The sequence below is a fragment of the Etheostoma cragini genome, chromosome 5 (genome assembly GCF_013103735.1).
Source record: "Etheostoma cragini isolate CJK2018 chromosome 5, CSU_Ecrag_1.0, whole genome shotgun sequence".
Lineage (NCBI taxonomy): Eukaryota > Metazoa > Chordata > Actinopteri > Perciformes > Percidae > Etheostoma > Etheostoma cragini.
In genome coordinates, this window is record NC_048411.1 from 9198928 (window position 1) to 9216707 (window position 17780).

Consider the following 17780-nt stretch of genomic DNA (forward strand, 5'->3'; position numbering starts at 1 on the left):
ATTTTAAATATTTTTGTTCACATTAGTCCTTTAGACACTAATGCTTGGGAAATAGGGTCCAGAAACCAAAAAATTTCCCAGTGAAGTGATATTTTGTCTGTGTAACTTGTTGTGTGGTTACAAACAAATTCTGGTGTTTAGGTCTTGTTGATGTAGATGTGGCAATAAACTAGGAAATAAAACAACCAAAAGTAAGTAGACTCTACTGGGGCGGCTGTGGCTATGGCAACGGAATTTCCGGCAAAACGGGAGCAATCCCGGAAATGAAACATTGTCGATGTATAGAACCATTTTTACTCTAACCCAACCCTGGGACCCCTCTTTCCTCTCAGAGGACTCACCCCTGCAGCTCGTCGTCAGACGGCGTGTACTTGGCAGTGACGTCGGCCAGGTCTCCAAATATCTGGGCGCTGTAGATGGTGAGGCAGGAGAGCAGGATGAGCTCCTGCCAGGTGGAGCTGAGCAGGCAGGTGTAGTCCTCTATGGAGAGCTCGCAGAAGAACGGCAGCTTCTTGATCCAGGAGATCTGGCGGAAGAGCAGCTCGTCTGCCAGGCGGCACAGCAGTGCAAACAGCTCCACCTGGGTCACTTTGTACCTGGGAAACACAAGAAACTGTGAATAAGGAAATGACATGTGACCAAAAGACCAAAAGGGCCGCTGTTTTGGAAAACAATCTCTTATTTTACAAAAATTGTACACCAAAACTTGGCTCTCTTGAGAAGTGGGCGAGCCGTGCACGCTTCAAGAAATTGTCTAGATTCAACTTTATGCAAATGAGGAGTGGGCAACTTAACGCCAATCTTCTCCAAAGTCCCTGCGACGCTACCAGAATGCATTGCACGGCTGCTCCCCTAGCAAGGAATAGTAAGCGTTGAAAAGAAGCTGACAATGGACACACATTTGAACACTTATAACTACACCTGCCTGTTAATTGGACTATCCCTAGTTAGAGTATGCAGTATCTTGTGTATAGACGGACTCACCCGTCTTCTATGAGCATAGGTGTTGCCAGGGGGGCCAGGTCTTCAGCAGCCACCAGCTGCAGCACCAGTGGGTGGGACTGTGGGTAGAGGCTGCGGGGCTGGGGGGCCAGCAGGCCGGACTGGGCCGCATAGCTGAACAGGTGAGGCAGGAGCTGGTAGTGTGTGGACATGGAGGTGTTGAGGTATTGGTCCCTGAGGGCCGCCGTGTAGCCGTTCATTTCCACAGAGCGGCTGGAAGCACACAAAGGTCAAAGGTTACACACACTTGGCCATATTTGTTCATATTAAAAGGAACAATGGGACATTGTGGGAAACACACTTGGGTACCATCTTTCCCAGAGTCAAATAAGAAGATTTTATATCCAGGACAGAGTGAGCCTAGTGTAGTTTCAGTGGTGCAAAAGTATTCAGATCCTTTACTTAAGTTAAAGTAGGAACACTTCACTGTGATGATACTCTCTTAGAAGTAAAAGTTGTGCATTGAAAATGTTATGTGAAATTATGTAAGTATTAAGTATCAAAAGTAAAAGTACTCAGAATGCAGAATTCCTCCTATTTCAGGAAATGTAAAGGATCCAAACAGTTGTGTGTTTGATGGTCTAAGCATTTCAGCTGGACTTGTAGGCCGTTATATTGTTTACTTTATAATACATCATCAGATGTTATTAACTACATGCGTTTTCTTGTGTGCCTAAATGTTAATCTGTAAGTAAGAAGTAACTAAAGCTGTCAGATGAATTCAGTGGAATAAAAATAACAATATCTCTGTCTGAAATGGAGCGGACTCAAAGTAGTAGTAAGTGGCAATAAAAAGAAAAGACTCAAGTAAGTACCTCAAAATTTGTCCCTAAGTACAATACTGGAGTAAATGTACTTAGTTACATTCCACTAATGCCCGACTGCAGTCAGCCACATGACCATTACACACACTTTATCCTTTCAACCTTTAGCACAAACATTTTTGAACATCTTCCTCCAAACAATAAAACCTTCTTTTATTTTTGTTAAAACCATCATCCTGTACAAATGTTAGATTTACTGTTTATTAACTTGTAATATGTTTATGTATGCACCATCCACCAAGGCATATCCCTTGTAGGTGTTACTTGCTTGGATATAAATCCTTTTCAGAATCAGATTCTGCTTCCAGTGTTTGTGCTACGCTAGGCTAAACACATCCCTGATCTAATACATCTCTGTACTGAACATACAGGCTGTTCCTTTGAACTTCCTAGCCTTGTGGTCGAGCTCCACTCTCCTTGCCATTGGACATATTTGCATATTTTGTTTGGACAGTGTAGACAAAACTTTTCAGTAAGTCCATTTTGTACCTGCATACTGATGCCTTCACTGCGCAGGCATTCGGTTAGTGTTGTGCATTTCGGCTCGCATTTCATTTGATAAAACAAGTATTCCTCTGTATAGCTGTCCTGTGTTGATAAACCTTATGTTTATACATAACGAGACTAAAATAAATACAGCCAGGCGAGCAGCTAGACAATATTTGTCCTTGATGAGTGCACATAGACAATGTGCTCATCTGCACAGCGAGAATTGCAGATAGTGCGGCGAGTTCTTTGTGTTCGCTATTATCAGCCGAGCCTGAGGAGTGGGCATATTCAGAAATTCTTCAGCTGATGAATACCTTTTAACTAAAAGTCTGGGTAAGATAGGTAAGATGGGAACGAGGTGTTAGACAGTCAGGGCCGGCTCATTATCTCAGTGGTGAGGCGAGTGCCGGGCCCTGAGTGGCTGAGAGGATGAGATGAGCGACTCACTTGGATGACAGGGTGGAGGCGGGCGACGGCTGATTGCCCTCCGAGGCTCCGTTGCTCGGAGAGCTGTGGTCGCTGTCGCCGTTGGTGCCCCAGGTGTGCTCCGGGGCGTCCTCCTTGAACTCCTGGCCTGACATGATTCGCTCTATCTCCTCCTCTGTGATCTGCAACACACACACACACACACACACACATACATAAAGAGAATGTGGGTTTTGTTTTTTTTCTTGGAGCACATCCTCACGTGACCAAAAACACTGGGCCGTGTATCTCAGGTCAATGGATTAGCATCTAAAAAAGGAGGGAGGACACAGACAAAAGCTGTTTTGAAAGGCATTAGCATGCCAGTTAAATTAGGAGGAAGTATTGTATCCATGGTTCATTTACTTTGATTTTCCATTAATTCAACACGCATAGTGAAACAGCAATTCATTCCGTTATTAAGGGCAGGGAGCTCTTATAGAAGCGGGCGGGTTTTTATGGACTTGAATGAATTGACCACATGTCTACCTAGCCTCGTGTCATACATTTTCCCTCACCGCTTGTTTCTCTCGTCAGTGTTAACAATGACGCCGGCTCTGAATAGCGACTAGTAAGCGGCTACATATTTATACTGATGATACAACAAGGTCAGGGCTCACTCTCCTTCCGTTGCTACGCGAGCATCCCTACACCCTAATCATGAGCATTACAGCATCCCAACGCAGTGTTCTAAGTGAATGGCTTGTGCTCTGCAATCATAATGAGCTAACTCGAGGGTCGATAATACGTAGAGTATAGAGTGACTCTCGACTGGCAGGAGGTCAGCGAGTGTCACAAAAACATCATTTCTGGCGAGTGTTGAACAGGAAGTCAGTACATTACCTGAACAGGCCCGATGCTTTTGTTCCTCCCTCCTGGCATGCCATCCTCCCTGATTGCTGCATGACAAAACAAATTAAATAAATAAATCTCCATGTGGTCCACAAACAGAACAAGATTAATTAACAGAGCACCACCCAGTGGCTGAAGAAATTACACTTCACATCATTTATTTCCATGTGGGGATTTTTTCAAACAGAACTTTTTATTGTTTCTGTTGGCAGGCAAAGATGTCTTTTCTTCCTGTTTCCTGGGAAACCTCCAGTTTGCTAAAAGTTAAGGGAATCCATTTCACGGTTCCACACACGTTTAATAGGGGAAAATCCCTATTTTTCTGCTTTTCAGGATCAGGTGATCCGTCTTACTTTTATGCCGGTTTTTCAAAGCAACATTGGACTGGATCACCCTGATCCATATACACAGTTTTCAAGATTACCAAATCCGGATTAGCAGTGCTCTAAATAGGACACCATATCACAATGTGGGCTAGCAGCTATGTAAAGACCAGGTAGAAGAGCCAACATGGGGTCCTGTAAGTGTTTATTTTGAGACAAAAAACTAAAATACCTTCCACTTCCATTCATATTCCATTTCTTTCATGACCCCTCATCTGAGCCACTACAAATAAAAAAACTGATATTCAGTAACAAGTAAATAGATATTTTGAAATCATCTTAAAAAAAGCTAAAAGTGAAATAGTTAACTAAATAAAGAATGTTCAGGGTTCTTCTTCATCTGAGGAGGAGAGACCAGAAGTTATTTTTGAACGGCTCATCTCTGATCATTGTTTCTTCGAAATTAGATACGCTGATTAATGACAGAAAAATGGAATATATTATTTTTGTTTGTTATTAAAATCTGTTTGGGGGGGATGGTTTCATGGGGACAAGATTGTTTTTTATTTTATTTTTACTTTATTGTACTAAATAGCTTAATTTGTAGCCTATGTCTCCTTTATCTACTTTATTTACGGTTAAACAAGTTAAGTGCAAAATATAAATAAAACTATATAAACTAAATGATACAAATATATTATTTGACAAATTTTAAAGTTTTACTACATTTTCTTCCTGGAATCCACCTTGAAATCCTACCCCCTGTTGGGATAAGGATAATCCTGTTTTTTGGATCAAAGTTATCCAAATCCAAGTTTTGAACAACACAAACTAAAAGGTTTGATCCAGATTAAAACTAGGATTGGATGCCGCGATCTAATCTGATTTCAGATTCCTTCTTTCCCTTTTGAACAACCTATTTTCAAGATTTGATCCAATCTGATAACCAAAATCCGATCAGCTAACCTTTGAACAACCGGCCCTCGAGGATAAATAAGATAAAGGAGCACTGAAAGCTCATTTACGGTGATTGCCCACTGGGAGGCAGTGTTGCACTTAACTCAGCAGATTGAGTCATCTCTAGTATTCCCTCAGGTTAGGCCAAAGGAAGTTCTATGGGTGTCGCAGCAGATAAATCCCTCTTGGCATGTGCCATGTTTTAGGCTTTTAACTACAAATATTTGCTGATTTAGCTTAGTTTGAGTGTAGGGGTTACTGAATAGAATGGTGTAAATCCGGGGAACACATTATCTTGATCACACGTCACAATACTGGACACTATGCAAGTTGTACCAACATAGTTTATACGTATAGCTGTATAAATACTATTTAAGTAGGTTTGTACATTTTTATTCGCCACTTGTACATGTGTTTACATTCTTTCCTTTGTATTCATTTTATATTTATATTTGAATAGTTGTTCTTCTATGCTATCCTATGTAATCTAATCCAATGTGATTACCTTCATCCTGTGCGGCCCTGATGGCTGTGATAGTTTTTAGGTTGCTACAACATATTAGAATGCACTACTTATTCAGGTCATATTATTATATTGTATTTAATTCAGATTTTTCACTCATAGTTTTTTATGAGAAGAGAGGGCCATGGCAAAACACACTTTGTACTTTTTAATGCACATGACAATAAACTTTAGGTTTGACACCCCGGCTTTAAAGTGATAAGAATGAAACACGGAAACGATGTCCCCGTGATGTGTCCATGCGTTACCTTTGCGGTTCATCCCCATTTGCAGACACTTGAGCAGGCGGCAGTACTGGCAGCGGTTGCGCTGCTTGCGCGACATCTCGCAGTTCTTGTCGCGGCTGCAGCGGTACACGCGCTTGTTGCAGATGCTGCGCTTGAAGAAGCCCTTGCAGCCCTCGCAGGAGATGATGCCATAGTGCAGGCCCGTGGCGCGATCTCCACAGATAAGGCAAGTACGCTGGTCCGCTGGATCATCTGTTAAGGGGACAGAACAGAAAAAGGGAGGCATTGAGAACCAGGGTCTAACTCACAATTAGCAACACGAGCACAGAGTCCAACATGTAAATGTGCCAGATTTAGCCACGCGGGCTAATTTTTCATCTGCAGACACAAGAACACAGGCATAGGCATGAACAATGACATAACCAAAAAGTTACAAACTAAAGCTTTAATGGCAGCATCTTCATAGTGCACCTTGTATGATCATGTTAAATAAAATAATGACAAATACATTAAACATCCACTGTAAAGAAAATCAAATTTAAAAAAAATTTAATCCCAAAGGAAATTTGTCTTGGACAAACTAACAATATCTGCTGTTTAAAGACTTAGCAATCTGTGATATGCAACATTATTCCAACACTTGATCCCGACAGTATAAAGAGGAGTGAGATCTGTTAAACCAAATGTTACAGCAAACAGTCAACTAAACATTGGATTATTCGCCGCCAACACGATTAGCTAATCGCATACTTTCAAATCTCAATTCCGATTTGAAAAGGATTAATCGTTCAGCCCTATTTAGAACCTCTTTACACTAATTCATCCACAGCGTGAAAAAAAAAAAAAAAAGTAGGTGCAAGAAGTTTTTAATTGAGACCACGGGGGGCGGTCGGGGCTTAAGCACTAGCCAGGCACTGGCTAATCCAAAAGGATTCTTAAGCCCTAACTCCTATTTTGTGAAAGTGGAAGGTGTAACAGGCAGCGGGACAGGCAGCGGAGATGTCTCGAGGATGTTTCACTCAGCAGCTCTTATGAGAGGAGGCAGCGAGCTAAAAACGACACGGCTGATTTGTTTACAGTCTCTCCTTTCTCTTCTTCTGACAACAGCAGTATCACATGAAACGGCCTCTTCCTGCTGAAGAGCTTTAAGACATAGTACTCTGTCTCAAATGTTTTTACGTCAATCTGCTCAATTTGTGACTGACAATTTGGAGAGTTTTAATATCAGTCTATACGTCTAGCTCCTCAAGCAGCTGTTCTCACATGTATCACTCAAAGGTTCCGAAAGGATTTTTTTTTTCCTTTAAGGTCAGGGGTCCGGAACAACTGGCAAAAACAAAAACAGTTAATCAATAACTCTTAACCCTCCTGTGGTCTCCAGTCAAATTTGACCCAACAGTTACATTCCAGTTACCTAACTTTGAAAAGGTTACTATGTCAGAAATGTGGCGTTCTTTTAATCAAATTGTCCAAAACAATAACGCAGATGGTTCGGCACATTGGTCATCACAAGTAAAAGAAATAATCACTTCACTACTTCCATTGAATCTGGGTGTATTATACAATGTTATAGCATATGAAGAAAAGAATTGATAAGAGAACGTTTAAAAAAGTGATAAAAATGTTGGGGGGAGAGAAAGAAATGTCTAAAGTGTGGAAAAAATAAAAATCGACAAAGACATCGGGAAAAAGTGACAACATTTTTGGAAAAAGCTTTAAAAAACATAAATAAAAGAACCAAAAACCAGGGTGAATAACGAGAAAAGAGACAAAAGTGTCCTAAGTTGTTGTTTTTTTTGGACCCGGAAAAACTAAAAGTTGCATGCTCGACAGGAAGACAAAACAAAGATTAAGCAAAACAAATTCAAGTTGAGTACTCAAATTTCCTGTTTAACTGTAGTACTGTTACCAGTACCGGTACCTATACTTTGTCTCTAACAGCAAAAAATGTATTTCAGTCGAAAACAAGTCCAACCCTATTCATGTCTTAAGAGGGAGGGACATCATTTACAGTCCGTTACACTTCTATTCAACTTCAGTAACAATGTATTGATCAGTAAAAAATGGATGGAATGGAAAATGTTACATTTCGGTCCACTCCACTTTTCCTACCATCACAACTCTAGTTTGGTTAAAATAAACACAGTTTACTGATTTACGTGTGAAAATATGTTTGCTCTATACTCGCTAAAAGTATTTTTTTTATTATTTTTTTTTAAATGGAGTCTGGTGGGTTTACCCAAGCAAATGAAGAGTTGTTTCTAGTTCAGCAGAAAGATCTCAAAGAGGTTTTAAATATCTATCTCTGAAGGGATCCTTTCCATAATGTAGTCAGACACTAAGAATATTAATCTGAGCCTACCCATCTCGCTTAATACTAGACCAAAAAAACTTTGTATCGAGTATCAAAAAATGCCTCATCAATCAATATTTAATTTCAATACCTAACAAGTAAATTTCATCAGCGTCAGTGAGCCAATAACCATGCAGCGATCTTCTACCAAGATCTAATAATGTTTGTGATCCAAGTCCCAGTCTTGGTATCGCTTCAGTTATTGAAAACGTTATCCAGCTCTTCTTACAATTGGTGGCTAATTTTCAGGACTGGCCCATACCAAGACTTTTTTGGCCTAGATGTTCCACACAGGTGCTCTCTCAATCATTAGCCTTTTGTTTCCTAATAGAGCGCACGCGTTATGGTTCATGCATGAATGAAGCTGTAATTTGGAACAAGCAAAGGCATATTTAGGGTGTTGAGGTAGGAAGAAGTGGGGGCTCACACCGTGTGGAACAAGATATCCTGAGCTAAGTATATTAAAAATAGTAGTAGGAATTAAACTTGGTGTGATGCTGGTTTATAAAGGCTGCATGGCTGGCAGCTTGCGGACCATGAAGAATGAGACATTAAGACGGCATGAAAAGAAATAGGCCAAAGTCTTAGAAAGTGATTCAAAATGAGGTTTTGGATGTATGGAAGACCATAGATATGTGACAGGGTGGGGAGAGGATCAAAGAGCGATGGGCATTACTGAGTACCTTCTTCGTGAAGCTACTTTATTAATCATGAAGGTGCTCTCAAACTGTTAAGACAGCAAACCGAGAGGGCTGTTGGAAAATCTTCTCTTAATCCCCCATCTACCTCCAGGCTACATAACGCACATTATCAAACTCACAGAGGAAGCAGAGAATTAAGTCGGAGCACATATTCTCTGATGTCCTCGGTCTTACACTTACACACACACACACGCACACACACACACACAGATGGTGAGAGAGCAGATGGGTTGGACTCCATGGTTACAGAGGACAGATTCTAGATACTAGCTGCAGCAGGAATGTGGCCTGCTCCTGATCAGCAGGCTCCACTGGGATCCAACATATCACAACCAGAGAGGTCAGAGTGCCTTCCATTTACCACGGAACCCGGAAGCCAATGCTGGGAATGACGTTGCAGCCGAGTTGAATGCGTTCTACACACAAGCCACATTTTTTGTAGTTGTCATTAGCTCTAGCCAGGTGAGCCATTGTTTTTTTCACGCATTCACAGATAGATGGTGGACAGCACTGAGTGTACTACTGAGTTAGTGAGACACGAATGAGACAGAGGTGCTTATAAGTATATGTTACCACAGCCTTCACGAGATACTATGACATACTGCAAATTCTAGATTTTTTTTTTTTTTTAACTGTCAAACCTTTTGTTGCATTGTAACTAGAATTAGGGAACATTTAAGCTTTTGATTCTTCTCTTCTTGGGTACACCCAAAGCTCAGTTTTTTGTGTTCGAGCTGGAGATAAAAGCCTTCAGCAGGACAGCTGGTGGTTGGTTGATGTAAAGAGCTTTAATGCTCTACTAAAGAAAGAATGTGGTCATGATAAAACACAAGAATGTGTGTGGACAGCAGCAGGTTTGCTTTCAGAGAGAGCTTGCTCACGAGTAGAGAGAATAAAGTAGACATAACAGGTCTGAGGCCGTCCAGCAGGTTGATGCTGCCCGCTGAGCCCGAAGATTAATAAGGACATCTGATTAATGGAAGACTCTTGTGTAATGCAACAAACTGCCCCACACACAGACGGGGACCTTTACCCTCCTATGGGACTCTGTGGTTAGAAGTCAATAATGGAGGCAGACAAGCTGGGGATTGAAACCCCGGACTGTACCGGGTTTAAATCTCTCCCCTGCTGACTGACTCCAATCATTTTGTTTAAGCTTAGGTCCCACTACAGTAGTGCTAATGCATCATTCACACAAAAAGGTAACGAACCACACACTGCTGTCATTCAACATCTCCATTCAAATTGACCATTAGGCCCTTTAAAAGCACAATAACTGGACGTGGAATGACCCATATCTAAGTTTGAGCTTGGAAACGCAGCTTGCGGCTTTATTAGAAATAGTTTTTGTGTTGGTCATCTGCTTTTCTGAACTTACCGTGAACTGGACTGAGCTACTGTGCATGTCAGACGGAATTGAAAATAAATGTTTTTGACAAATCAGTTGTTGGCATTTTAAACAAAGTGCACTGTTTGTCCAATCATTACAAAGCTTGCGGGATATGTTTTATAACAACGTTGGACCACTTGTGTGAAAATGCTTGAAGTTGCTATTGAGAAAAAAAGGTTTGAACCTGTGAATCGCTGCTTGGTTACACCTTCTCATTCTATGCATTTTCTTTATTTTCATGACTATTTACATTGTAGATTCTCACTGAAGGCATCACAACTTTGAATGAACACATTTGGAATTATGTACTTAGCAAATACTGCTATTTTAATAGTGCTGCAAATCCTTTGTGTTCTCTCAATGAGCTTCATGAGGTAGTCACCTGAAATGGTTTTCACTTCACAGGTGTGCCTTGTCTGAGTTAATTAGTAGAATTTCTTGCCTTATTAATGGAGTTGGGACCATCAGTTGTGCAGAAGTCAGGTTGATACTCAGCCGACAGCCCTATTGGACAACTGTTAGAATTCATATTGTGGCAAGAACCAATCAGCTAAGTAAAGAGAAACGAGTGGCCATCATTACCTCAAGAAATGAAGGTCAGTCTGTCCAGAAAATTGAAAGAAACTTTGAATGTGTCCCCAAGTGCAGTCGCAAAAACCATCAAGCGCTACAACAAAACTGGCTCACATGAAGACCTCCCGAGGAAAGGGAGACCAAGAGTCACCTCTGCTACTGAGGATAAGTTCATCTGAGTCACCAGCCTCAGAAATCGCAAGGTAACAGCAGCTCAAATTAGAGACCAGATGAATACCACACAGAGTTCTAGCAGCAGACACATCTCTAGAACAACTGTTAAGAGGAGACTGCGCAAATCAGGCCTTTATGGTCAAATAGCAGCTAGGAAACCACTGCTAAGGAGAGGCAACAAGCAGAAGAGATTCGTTTGGGCCAAGAAACAAACAAGGATCTGTTCTGTGCTTTGGTCTGATGAGTCTAAGTTTGAGATCTTTGGTTCCAACCACCGTGTCTTTGTGCAATGGAGAAAAGGTGACCGGATGGATTCTAGATGCCATTTCAACCATTGGAGGAGGAGGTGTGATGGTGTGGGGGTGCTTTGCGGGTGACACTGACAGGGATTTTTTCCAAATTGAAAGCATACTGAACCAGCATGGCTACCACACCATCCTGCAGCGGCATGCAATCCCATCCAGTTTGCGTTTATTTGGACCATCATTTATTTTTCAACAGGACAATGACCCCAAACACACCTCCAGGCTGTGTAAGAGCTATCTAACCAAGAAGGAGAGTGATTGAGGGCTGCGCCTTTACAGTCACCGAACCTGAACCCAATCAAGATGGTTTGGGGAGAGCTTGACCATAGGGTGAAGGAAAAAGTGCCAACATGTGCTGAGCATCTCTGGGAACTCCTATAAGACTGTTGGGAAACCATTTCAGGTGACTACCTCTTGAAGCTCATAAAGAGAATGCTAAGAGTGTACAAAGCAGTAATCAGAGCAAAGGGTGGCTACTTTTAAGAATCTAGACTATAAGACACATTTTCAGTTATTTAACAGTTTTTTGTTAAGTGCATAATTCCATTGCTTCATTCATAGTTCCGATGCCTTCAGTGATAGTCTACAATGTAAATAGTCATAAAAATAAAAGGAAACGCATTGAATGAGAAGGTGAAACCAAACTTTTGGATTGTACTGTATATGATCATGTAAAAGAGTGTATATCTTGAACCTGTTGGAGAAAATCCTGTATGTCTTTGACCAAATACATAAATTTCAATATTGTGGCAACATTTTAGGGTTGACGATTTTTTTTGTTTTCTAAACTTTTAACACATTGAAAGTTTTGATAACCACTCACCAATAATGGGGATACAATGACTAAGTAGGTAAAGGCAAATAGTAAATCGGGTAAGTTCAGAAAATAACATCACTTTAGTGTGATGCAGCCTTTAAAACCAGGGAAAAGACAACATTTGTGTCATATCACAATATCCAACATTAAACACAATATTTAGCCTCATATATCAGTTTAACATTGATAAATTGCCCAGCCCTAATATGAGGCCGCTTAGGAGTCCCACACACAAACACACACACACACAATGATACTGTAATAATACAAGAAAGCTGATATGGGGACCATTGTCAATGGTTGACCTAGTTGCCCATCACTGTTTAAAAAGGCACACTGTTTTTACAATAAACAAGCTAAAGTGACACCATCTCTTAATATTCAAATGAGCAGGATTAGAGTTTTCTGTGTGTAGATCATTTAAAGGGCCAGCTCACCAGAGGCATGGGACTGAGCTGAGAGCTAAGCCTCCCAAAGAGAGAGCGAGGGGGTTTTCATAGCGGGGCTGCAGGGTTCATGTACTATAGGTAATTAGAAGGTGGTGGGGGTGTATATGGCGTAAAGCCTCTCCCAGATAATGAATGGTGAATTGAGGACTTCTAAAGCCCAGGGACAGATTACCATTTAAATGGTGCGGGGTTTTAAATTTGCTGCCTGCAGAAGCCTACAGGGACTGCCACACTGTACAGAGACAATGGGGCGTCACACTGTGAGCCTATCCTTGGATTACAATTTAACTATTTTGGTGATTAACTCTATACAGCAGAGAGGTTAAAGCAACTCTGAGAGGAAGCCCAAGCAGTCTCAGAAATACCCTTGCTGAGGCACACAGCGTGACCTAGACGTTCTAAAGAGATGATTTACACTGTTCTATCATAAAAAAAAATTAAGAACACAGGATATAATCAAGGCTACAACAAATGATTAGTTTCATCGTCGATTATTTTCGAGTAATTGTTTGCGGGGTTCAAAATTAGCACCAGCCCCCAGCCAAAAGCCTGTAAATTATGTTATGCAAATTGTTGGTACATTTTCTCCAATCGCCAGCCAAAAAAGTAATGTTAAACTATTGAGTGGCTAGTGAAATTTACATTTACTAGCCACTTGGCGTGTGAACCAAAAAGTTAATTTTGCACCCTGATTGTTTGGTCTGAAAAAAGTGAAAGATGGCCAATATCATTTCATTAAAACTTTGTTTTGTCCAACCAACAGTCAAAGACTTAATAAAATTAATTTCTGCAATCATACAAGATAAAGAAAAGCAGCACATCCTTACATTTAAGAAGGCGCAATAGTGGATGTTTGGTATTTTGCTTTGAACTTTACTTATATCATCAAAACAGAAATAATAATTAATAAATAAATCAGAATATTGGCTGAATAAACTATATCATTGTTTCTGCTCTCTAAATAATGCCTATACAGTACATAAATCAAAAGAGTTTGTGGACTTGCCTTTAAGTATTTAAAGTTCTGTAATTTCTCTAAAAACACTAAAAACACAGAAGATTCTGAAGTCTCTGTCTGTAACTGCTTTTTTTATATGTGACAATATTCACTGAATCGACCCCTTTACTGCCCACTGTTCTGCCCATGTGGAGAACTTTCACAAACTGTAGGTCTAAGTTATAACATGGATATTAACAGTAGACTGCAATAAACTGTATCAACAGATCAGACTCTCCTCTTCTTGGGTTAATCTCAAGAAAAAAAAAATCAGCTTTAAAAGGGATCCAGGTACAATGGCCAGCGGAATTTGCTTCATTATTTGGAGGACCACCCCCTTTTTTTTAAATGGTTAAAATAGTTTTAAAGTAGAAAGTGGTCCAACATGCTCCAGAAATATGACAAAAACAACCTTGTTTTAACTTTCAGTGGAAAAAACAACAACAACAACAACCTGCTTTTACTGTATAGCAATCACATCTGCGCATGTTACTATGAGTAGAGCTAAGCATTAGGCCATATGAAGACCCTGGCATCATAAAACATGAGGAAGATCAAATCAGCTCCCCAGCCAGCCATTTGTCAGCCCATGTGCTCATTCAGGCAACACATTAAAACCATATATTTCATTGGCCACCCTATGTGAAAACGCCTGACTTCCTTCATTGAGGCGAAAACACAATGGCTATTAGTTGCCTTCAATCGGGCTTATTTGCCAAATCTATCACCCTGTCTTTCAAGTGCATGGCCACCATATAAAACGGGCTGATTCACACCTTCAACACACTTGATCTCACATTGTCACGTCCTATGACTCCTCCTCCTCCTGCCCGTAGATGACAGTTAAATATTCATGACATTAACTCTAAGAGACTTGGTAACGGTTCTGTCTGCAGCATGTCTGACCCGGAGTTTGTGGCAGTCTGGTAAAGTACATAATATGTAACCAGTTGTGGAAAAAATATTCAGATTCTTTAATTCAGTGAAAGTACTAATACTTTACTGTACAAAATACTGTATTACAAGTAAAGGTCCTGCATTTAAAATGTAACAACGGTAAAAGCATGTAAGTATCATCAGGAAAATGTACCTGAAGTAATAAAAGTGAAAGTAGCTGAAGCAGAATGATTCTCTGATTATAGAAGCTGGAAACAATCCAAACAGTTGTGTGTTTAATGGTCTAATTATTTAATTGTTGGCCCATACATTATATTTCATAAACTACATGTGTTTATCGGCATAATCATGATGTGTAAAGTAACTAAAGGTGTCAGATGAATGAAGTGGAGTAAAAAGTATATTTCTATGACTATTTCTCTCTGAAATGTAGTACAGTAAAAGTAGAAAGTGTCATGAAAAGAAAAGACAAGTAAGGTACTTCAGCATTCGTACTTAAGTACAGTACTTGAGTAAATGTACTTAATTCCATTACCTTCCACTTTAACATAACGATGCAGTAACAGATACAAAAAAAATAGACTCAGAATAAAATGTCCTTCCCAAAATAAAAGCATTTGATAAAAGTCGCAAACCACTGACGTCGCGTGTAATTATTTAAAGGATCAGCTCAGCCCAAGTTTCCCAAACACAAATCCCAAGCGGTAGGTTTGTAGATATCCGTCTATGACATTGTTGCCTTCACACCAATACAATAGAAGAGGAAAATGTTTTAACTGTGGCGCTTAAGTAAATTAAAAATGAAACCTAAATGTAACTTTTGTTACCCACAAACAATGTACCGGTTACTATAGAGAGTACCCAGAATATCTGTCAAACTGTAGTTTCACATGACTAACTGGACACATAGTGGTTTTTAAATGGATTTTTTTTTGTTTATGGCCATCATCAATGAAATTCAGTTAATCTCTGTTGTAGTGGCAGTAGACATCTTAGAACAAAGTCTAATGGAGTTTTTCCATTGCATGGTACCTACTTGACTTGCCTCTGCTCGCCTTTTTTTTTGGTAGCATCTCCATAGAGACTCCCAACCTGCAGACTACTGATTCGTCGGAGAGAATCATCACTATTCACTACGTCATCTTTGCTAGCGACAGACGGGGGGGGGGGGGGGGGGGGGGGGGGGGGGCTGTAGCAGCCCCAAAGCGAGAACCAAAAAGCAACAAACCTTCGACGTTCTGAGCGTTTGTCGCGTTAGGTCACCGTAGTTTCCTGCCATGAAGACCACCCACGGCTCATCTCACGCATGAGGCGGTACTAATCTGCAGTGCAAAAATGAGGACCTGGGGGGGGGGGGGGGGGGGGGGGGGGGGGGGGGGGGGGGGGGGGGGGGGCGTGCACCGAGTCGAACCGAGGTGAGTCAAGCAGTTACCATTATTGGAAAAACGCCATGAGTCCACAACAGACATCTGAAAACAAGGGACAAATAAACCTAATCTGGTACATTGCTGGATACAACTTGGACTAATAGTGCGGCTGTGGCTCAGTGGTAGAGCGGTTGCCTGCCAATTGTAGTCCCATGTCAAAGTGTCCTTGGGCAAGACACTGAATCCTGAGTTGCCCCCGATGCTGCGCCATCGGAGTGTAAATGTGTGTGAGTGTTTATCTGATAAGCTAGGGGCACCTCGTACGGCAGCCTCGGCCACAGTTGTTAAGACTAGAAAAGCGCTATATAAATACAGCACATTTACATTTACTAATTAAGGATAATGAGTTCACTGACCCTTTACAACCAACTTGAGTGGTGTGCTGTCTAAACCATTTCACATATCATATCTGATCTACTATAAAAACAGTATTCATCACATGTGTCTTACAAGGGGTTTACACAGTGCTTTACTAGAAGGTTATTACTTGAACTGATAGATGGAGCCAGCAGAGGCTTTAAATGTTTTACTAGTCATGAGGCGTACTATTCAGCCTGGGAAAACAAAGGTATGATGTCTAGCAGGGTTTGTTAAGTCATCATCAGGGTTATCAGCTTGGGCTTGGAGTCTACATGCTGTAGCTGAGCCTGTGTTAAGAAAACTGGGCATGTGGGCTTTGAAAGACGTGGGCGGTTACCAGGCAGGAAGGGTCTAACATAAGGATGCTATTAGTTGCATTGTGGGAATTGTAGGATGCAGAGTTTTGCTAAAGCTTAAGGCTGCGTTTAGAACAAAGAAAGTGATCCGGCGATTCGTCACAGGGTTGTGCGGCGGTGTGTGGGGGTGTCACCAAATGGCCCATTTGTGATGTCCTGTGGTGTTGTTAAATGCTCTAATGCAGCACAAGCTAGCTTAACTTTTCACAACTATTGTATAGCTTCATTTCATGGAGAAAAAGAGAAAGAAAAGTGACGGAGGGACTATGCTTTGTTGTTGCAGGAATGTTTTCCTGTTTACTGTACTCAGACCGCTTCAAAACAAGCTGACAATCTGATCGTGGGTGACGTGATTGGCCATCAAAGAGTGACGTCAGGTTGCGTTTCTTCAAAAATGTAATCTGTCTCATCTTTTCGCCGCATGCCACTGTCCTCCCCCCTCCCCCAGCACAAGTTCCCCTCAAAATGAATGGGAAGACTTTCATTTTCTCAAGTCCGCCTAACAACTCATTGAGAAGAGTGTATGTGAACGCAGCCTAACCCATACTATGGACTAAAACTTTTATTTTTAAAAACACACAACTCATACAATGTTCACACCTGGCGTTCCCACTACTCTGGTGTTTCACTTTGAAAATGCTGCTGACCCAGTTTTAGCTTGAAAACTTTGAGGTTGCATTTTAGTCTGACTCAGATACACTTCCTGACTGGGTCTTTGGGGGATGTGTCACGCCCCTATCAAGTGAGCCTTTTCCGGAAAAAAAACAAATGAAATCAGACTTGACTACCGGTTGTAAAATCAACATGGATAATGAATTACAGCCGTTTCTGGCTTTCAAGATTTAAGATTGTTATTTGCCATTGGTGCATACACCAAACAGTCCAGGCAAATAGGAATTCTTGTTCAGGCTCTTTTTCAGTAAAAAAAGGGTTAAGGGCAAAGAAAAGCACACTGACAAAAACAGAAACATTTTATACAACATGAATAAATTAAAATAAGACAAAAACTAAGCTTAGACATGATACATAAGAGCCCTTGCTGTTAGGCCTACACTGTGTTTACACCAATATGCCAATGGCCAGTGAATAGGAGGGAGAAACAGGGCTAATGCTTGGGAGGATGGACATTGTTTTTGTTTGAATACGCTAACTTAAAATAGTGTGGATATAGGCTAAACCTCTGTTGCTTCCATTTTGTTCACGTCTGCTGTCTGTAAATCGTCCAACTTTACACAAACGCAAAACTACAAACCCGATTCCAAAAAAGTTGGGACACTGTACAAATTGTGAGTAAAAAAGGAATGGAATAATTTAGAAAT

At 40.9% G+C, this 17780-nt stretch overlaps 1 protein-coding gene across 1 annotated transcript in view; it reads right to left on the reverse strand.

Moving 5' to 3' along the window:
- The window catches only part of nr6a1a (nuclear receptor subfamily 6, group A, member 1a), a 30827-nt gene that overhangs the window by 7938 nt on the left and 5109 nt on the right, over positions 1-17780 (reverse strand). The window contains exons 2-6 of the mRNA XM_034871867.1: positions 5684-5914; positions 3624-3679; positions 2763-2923; positions 985-1215; positions 342-596 (exon numbers count right to left, since the gene is read on the reverse strand). Coding sequence (XP_034727758.1) covers positions 342-596; positions 985-1215; positions 2763-2923; positions 3624-3679; positions 5684-5914 — 934 coding nt within the window. The remainder of the gene's footprint in view (positions 1-341; positions 597-984; positions 1216-2762; positions 2924-3623; positions 3680-5683; positions 5915-17780) is intronic.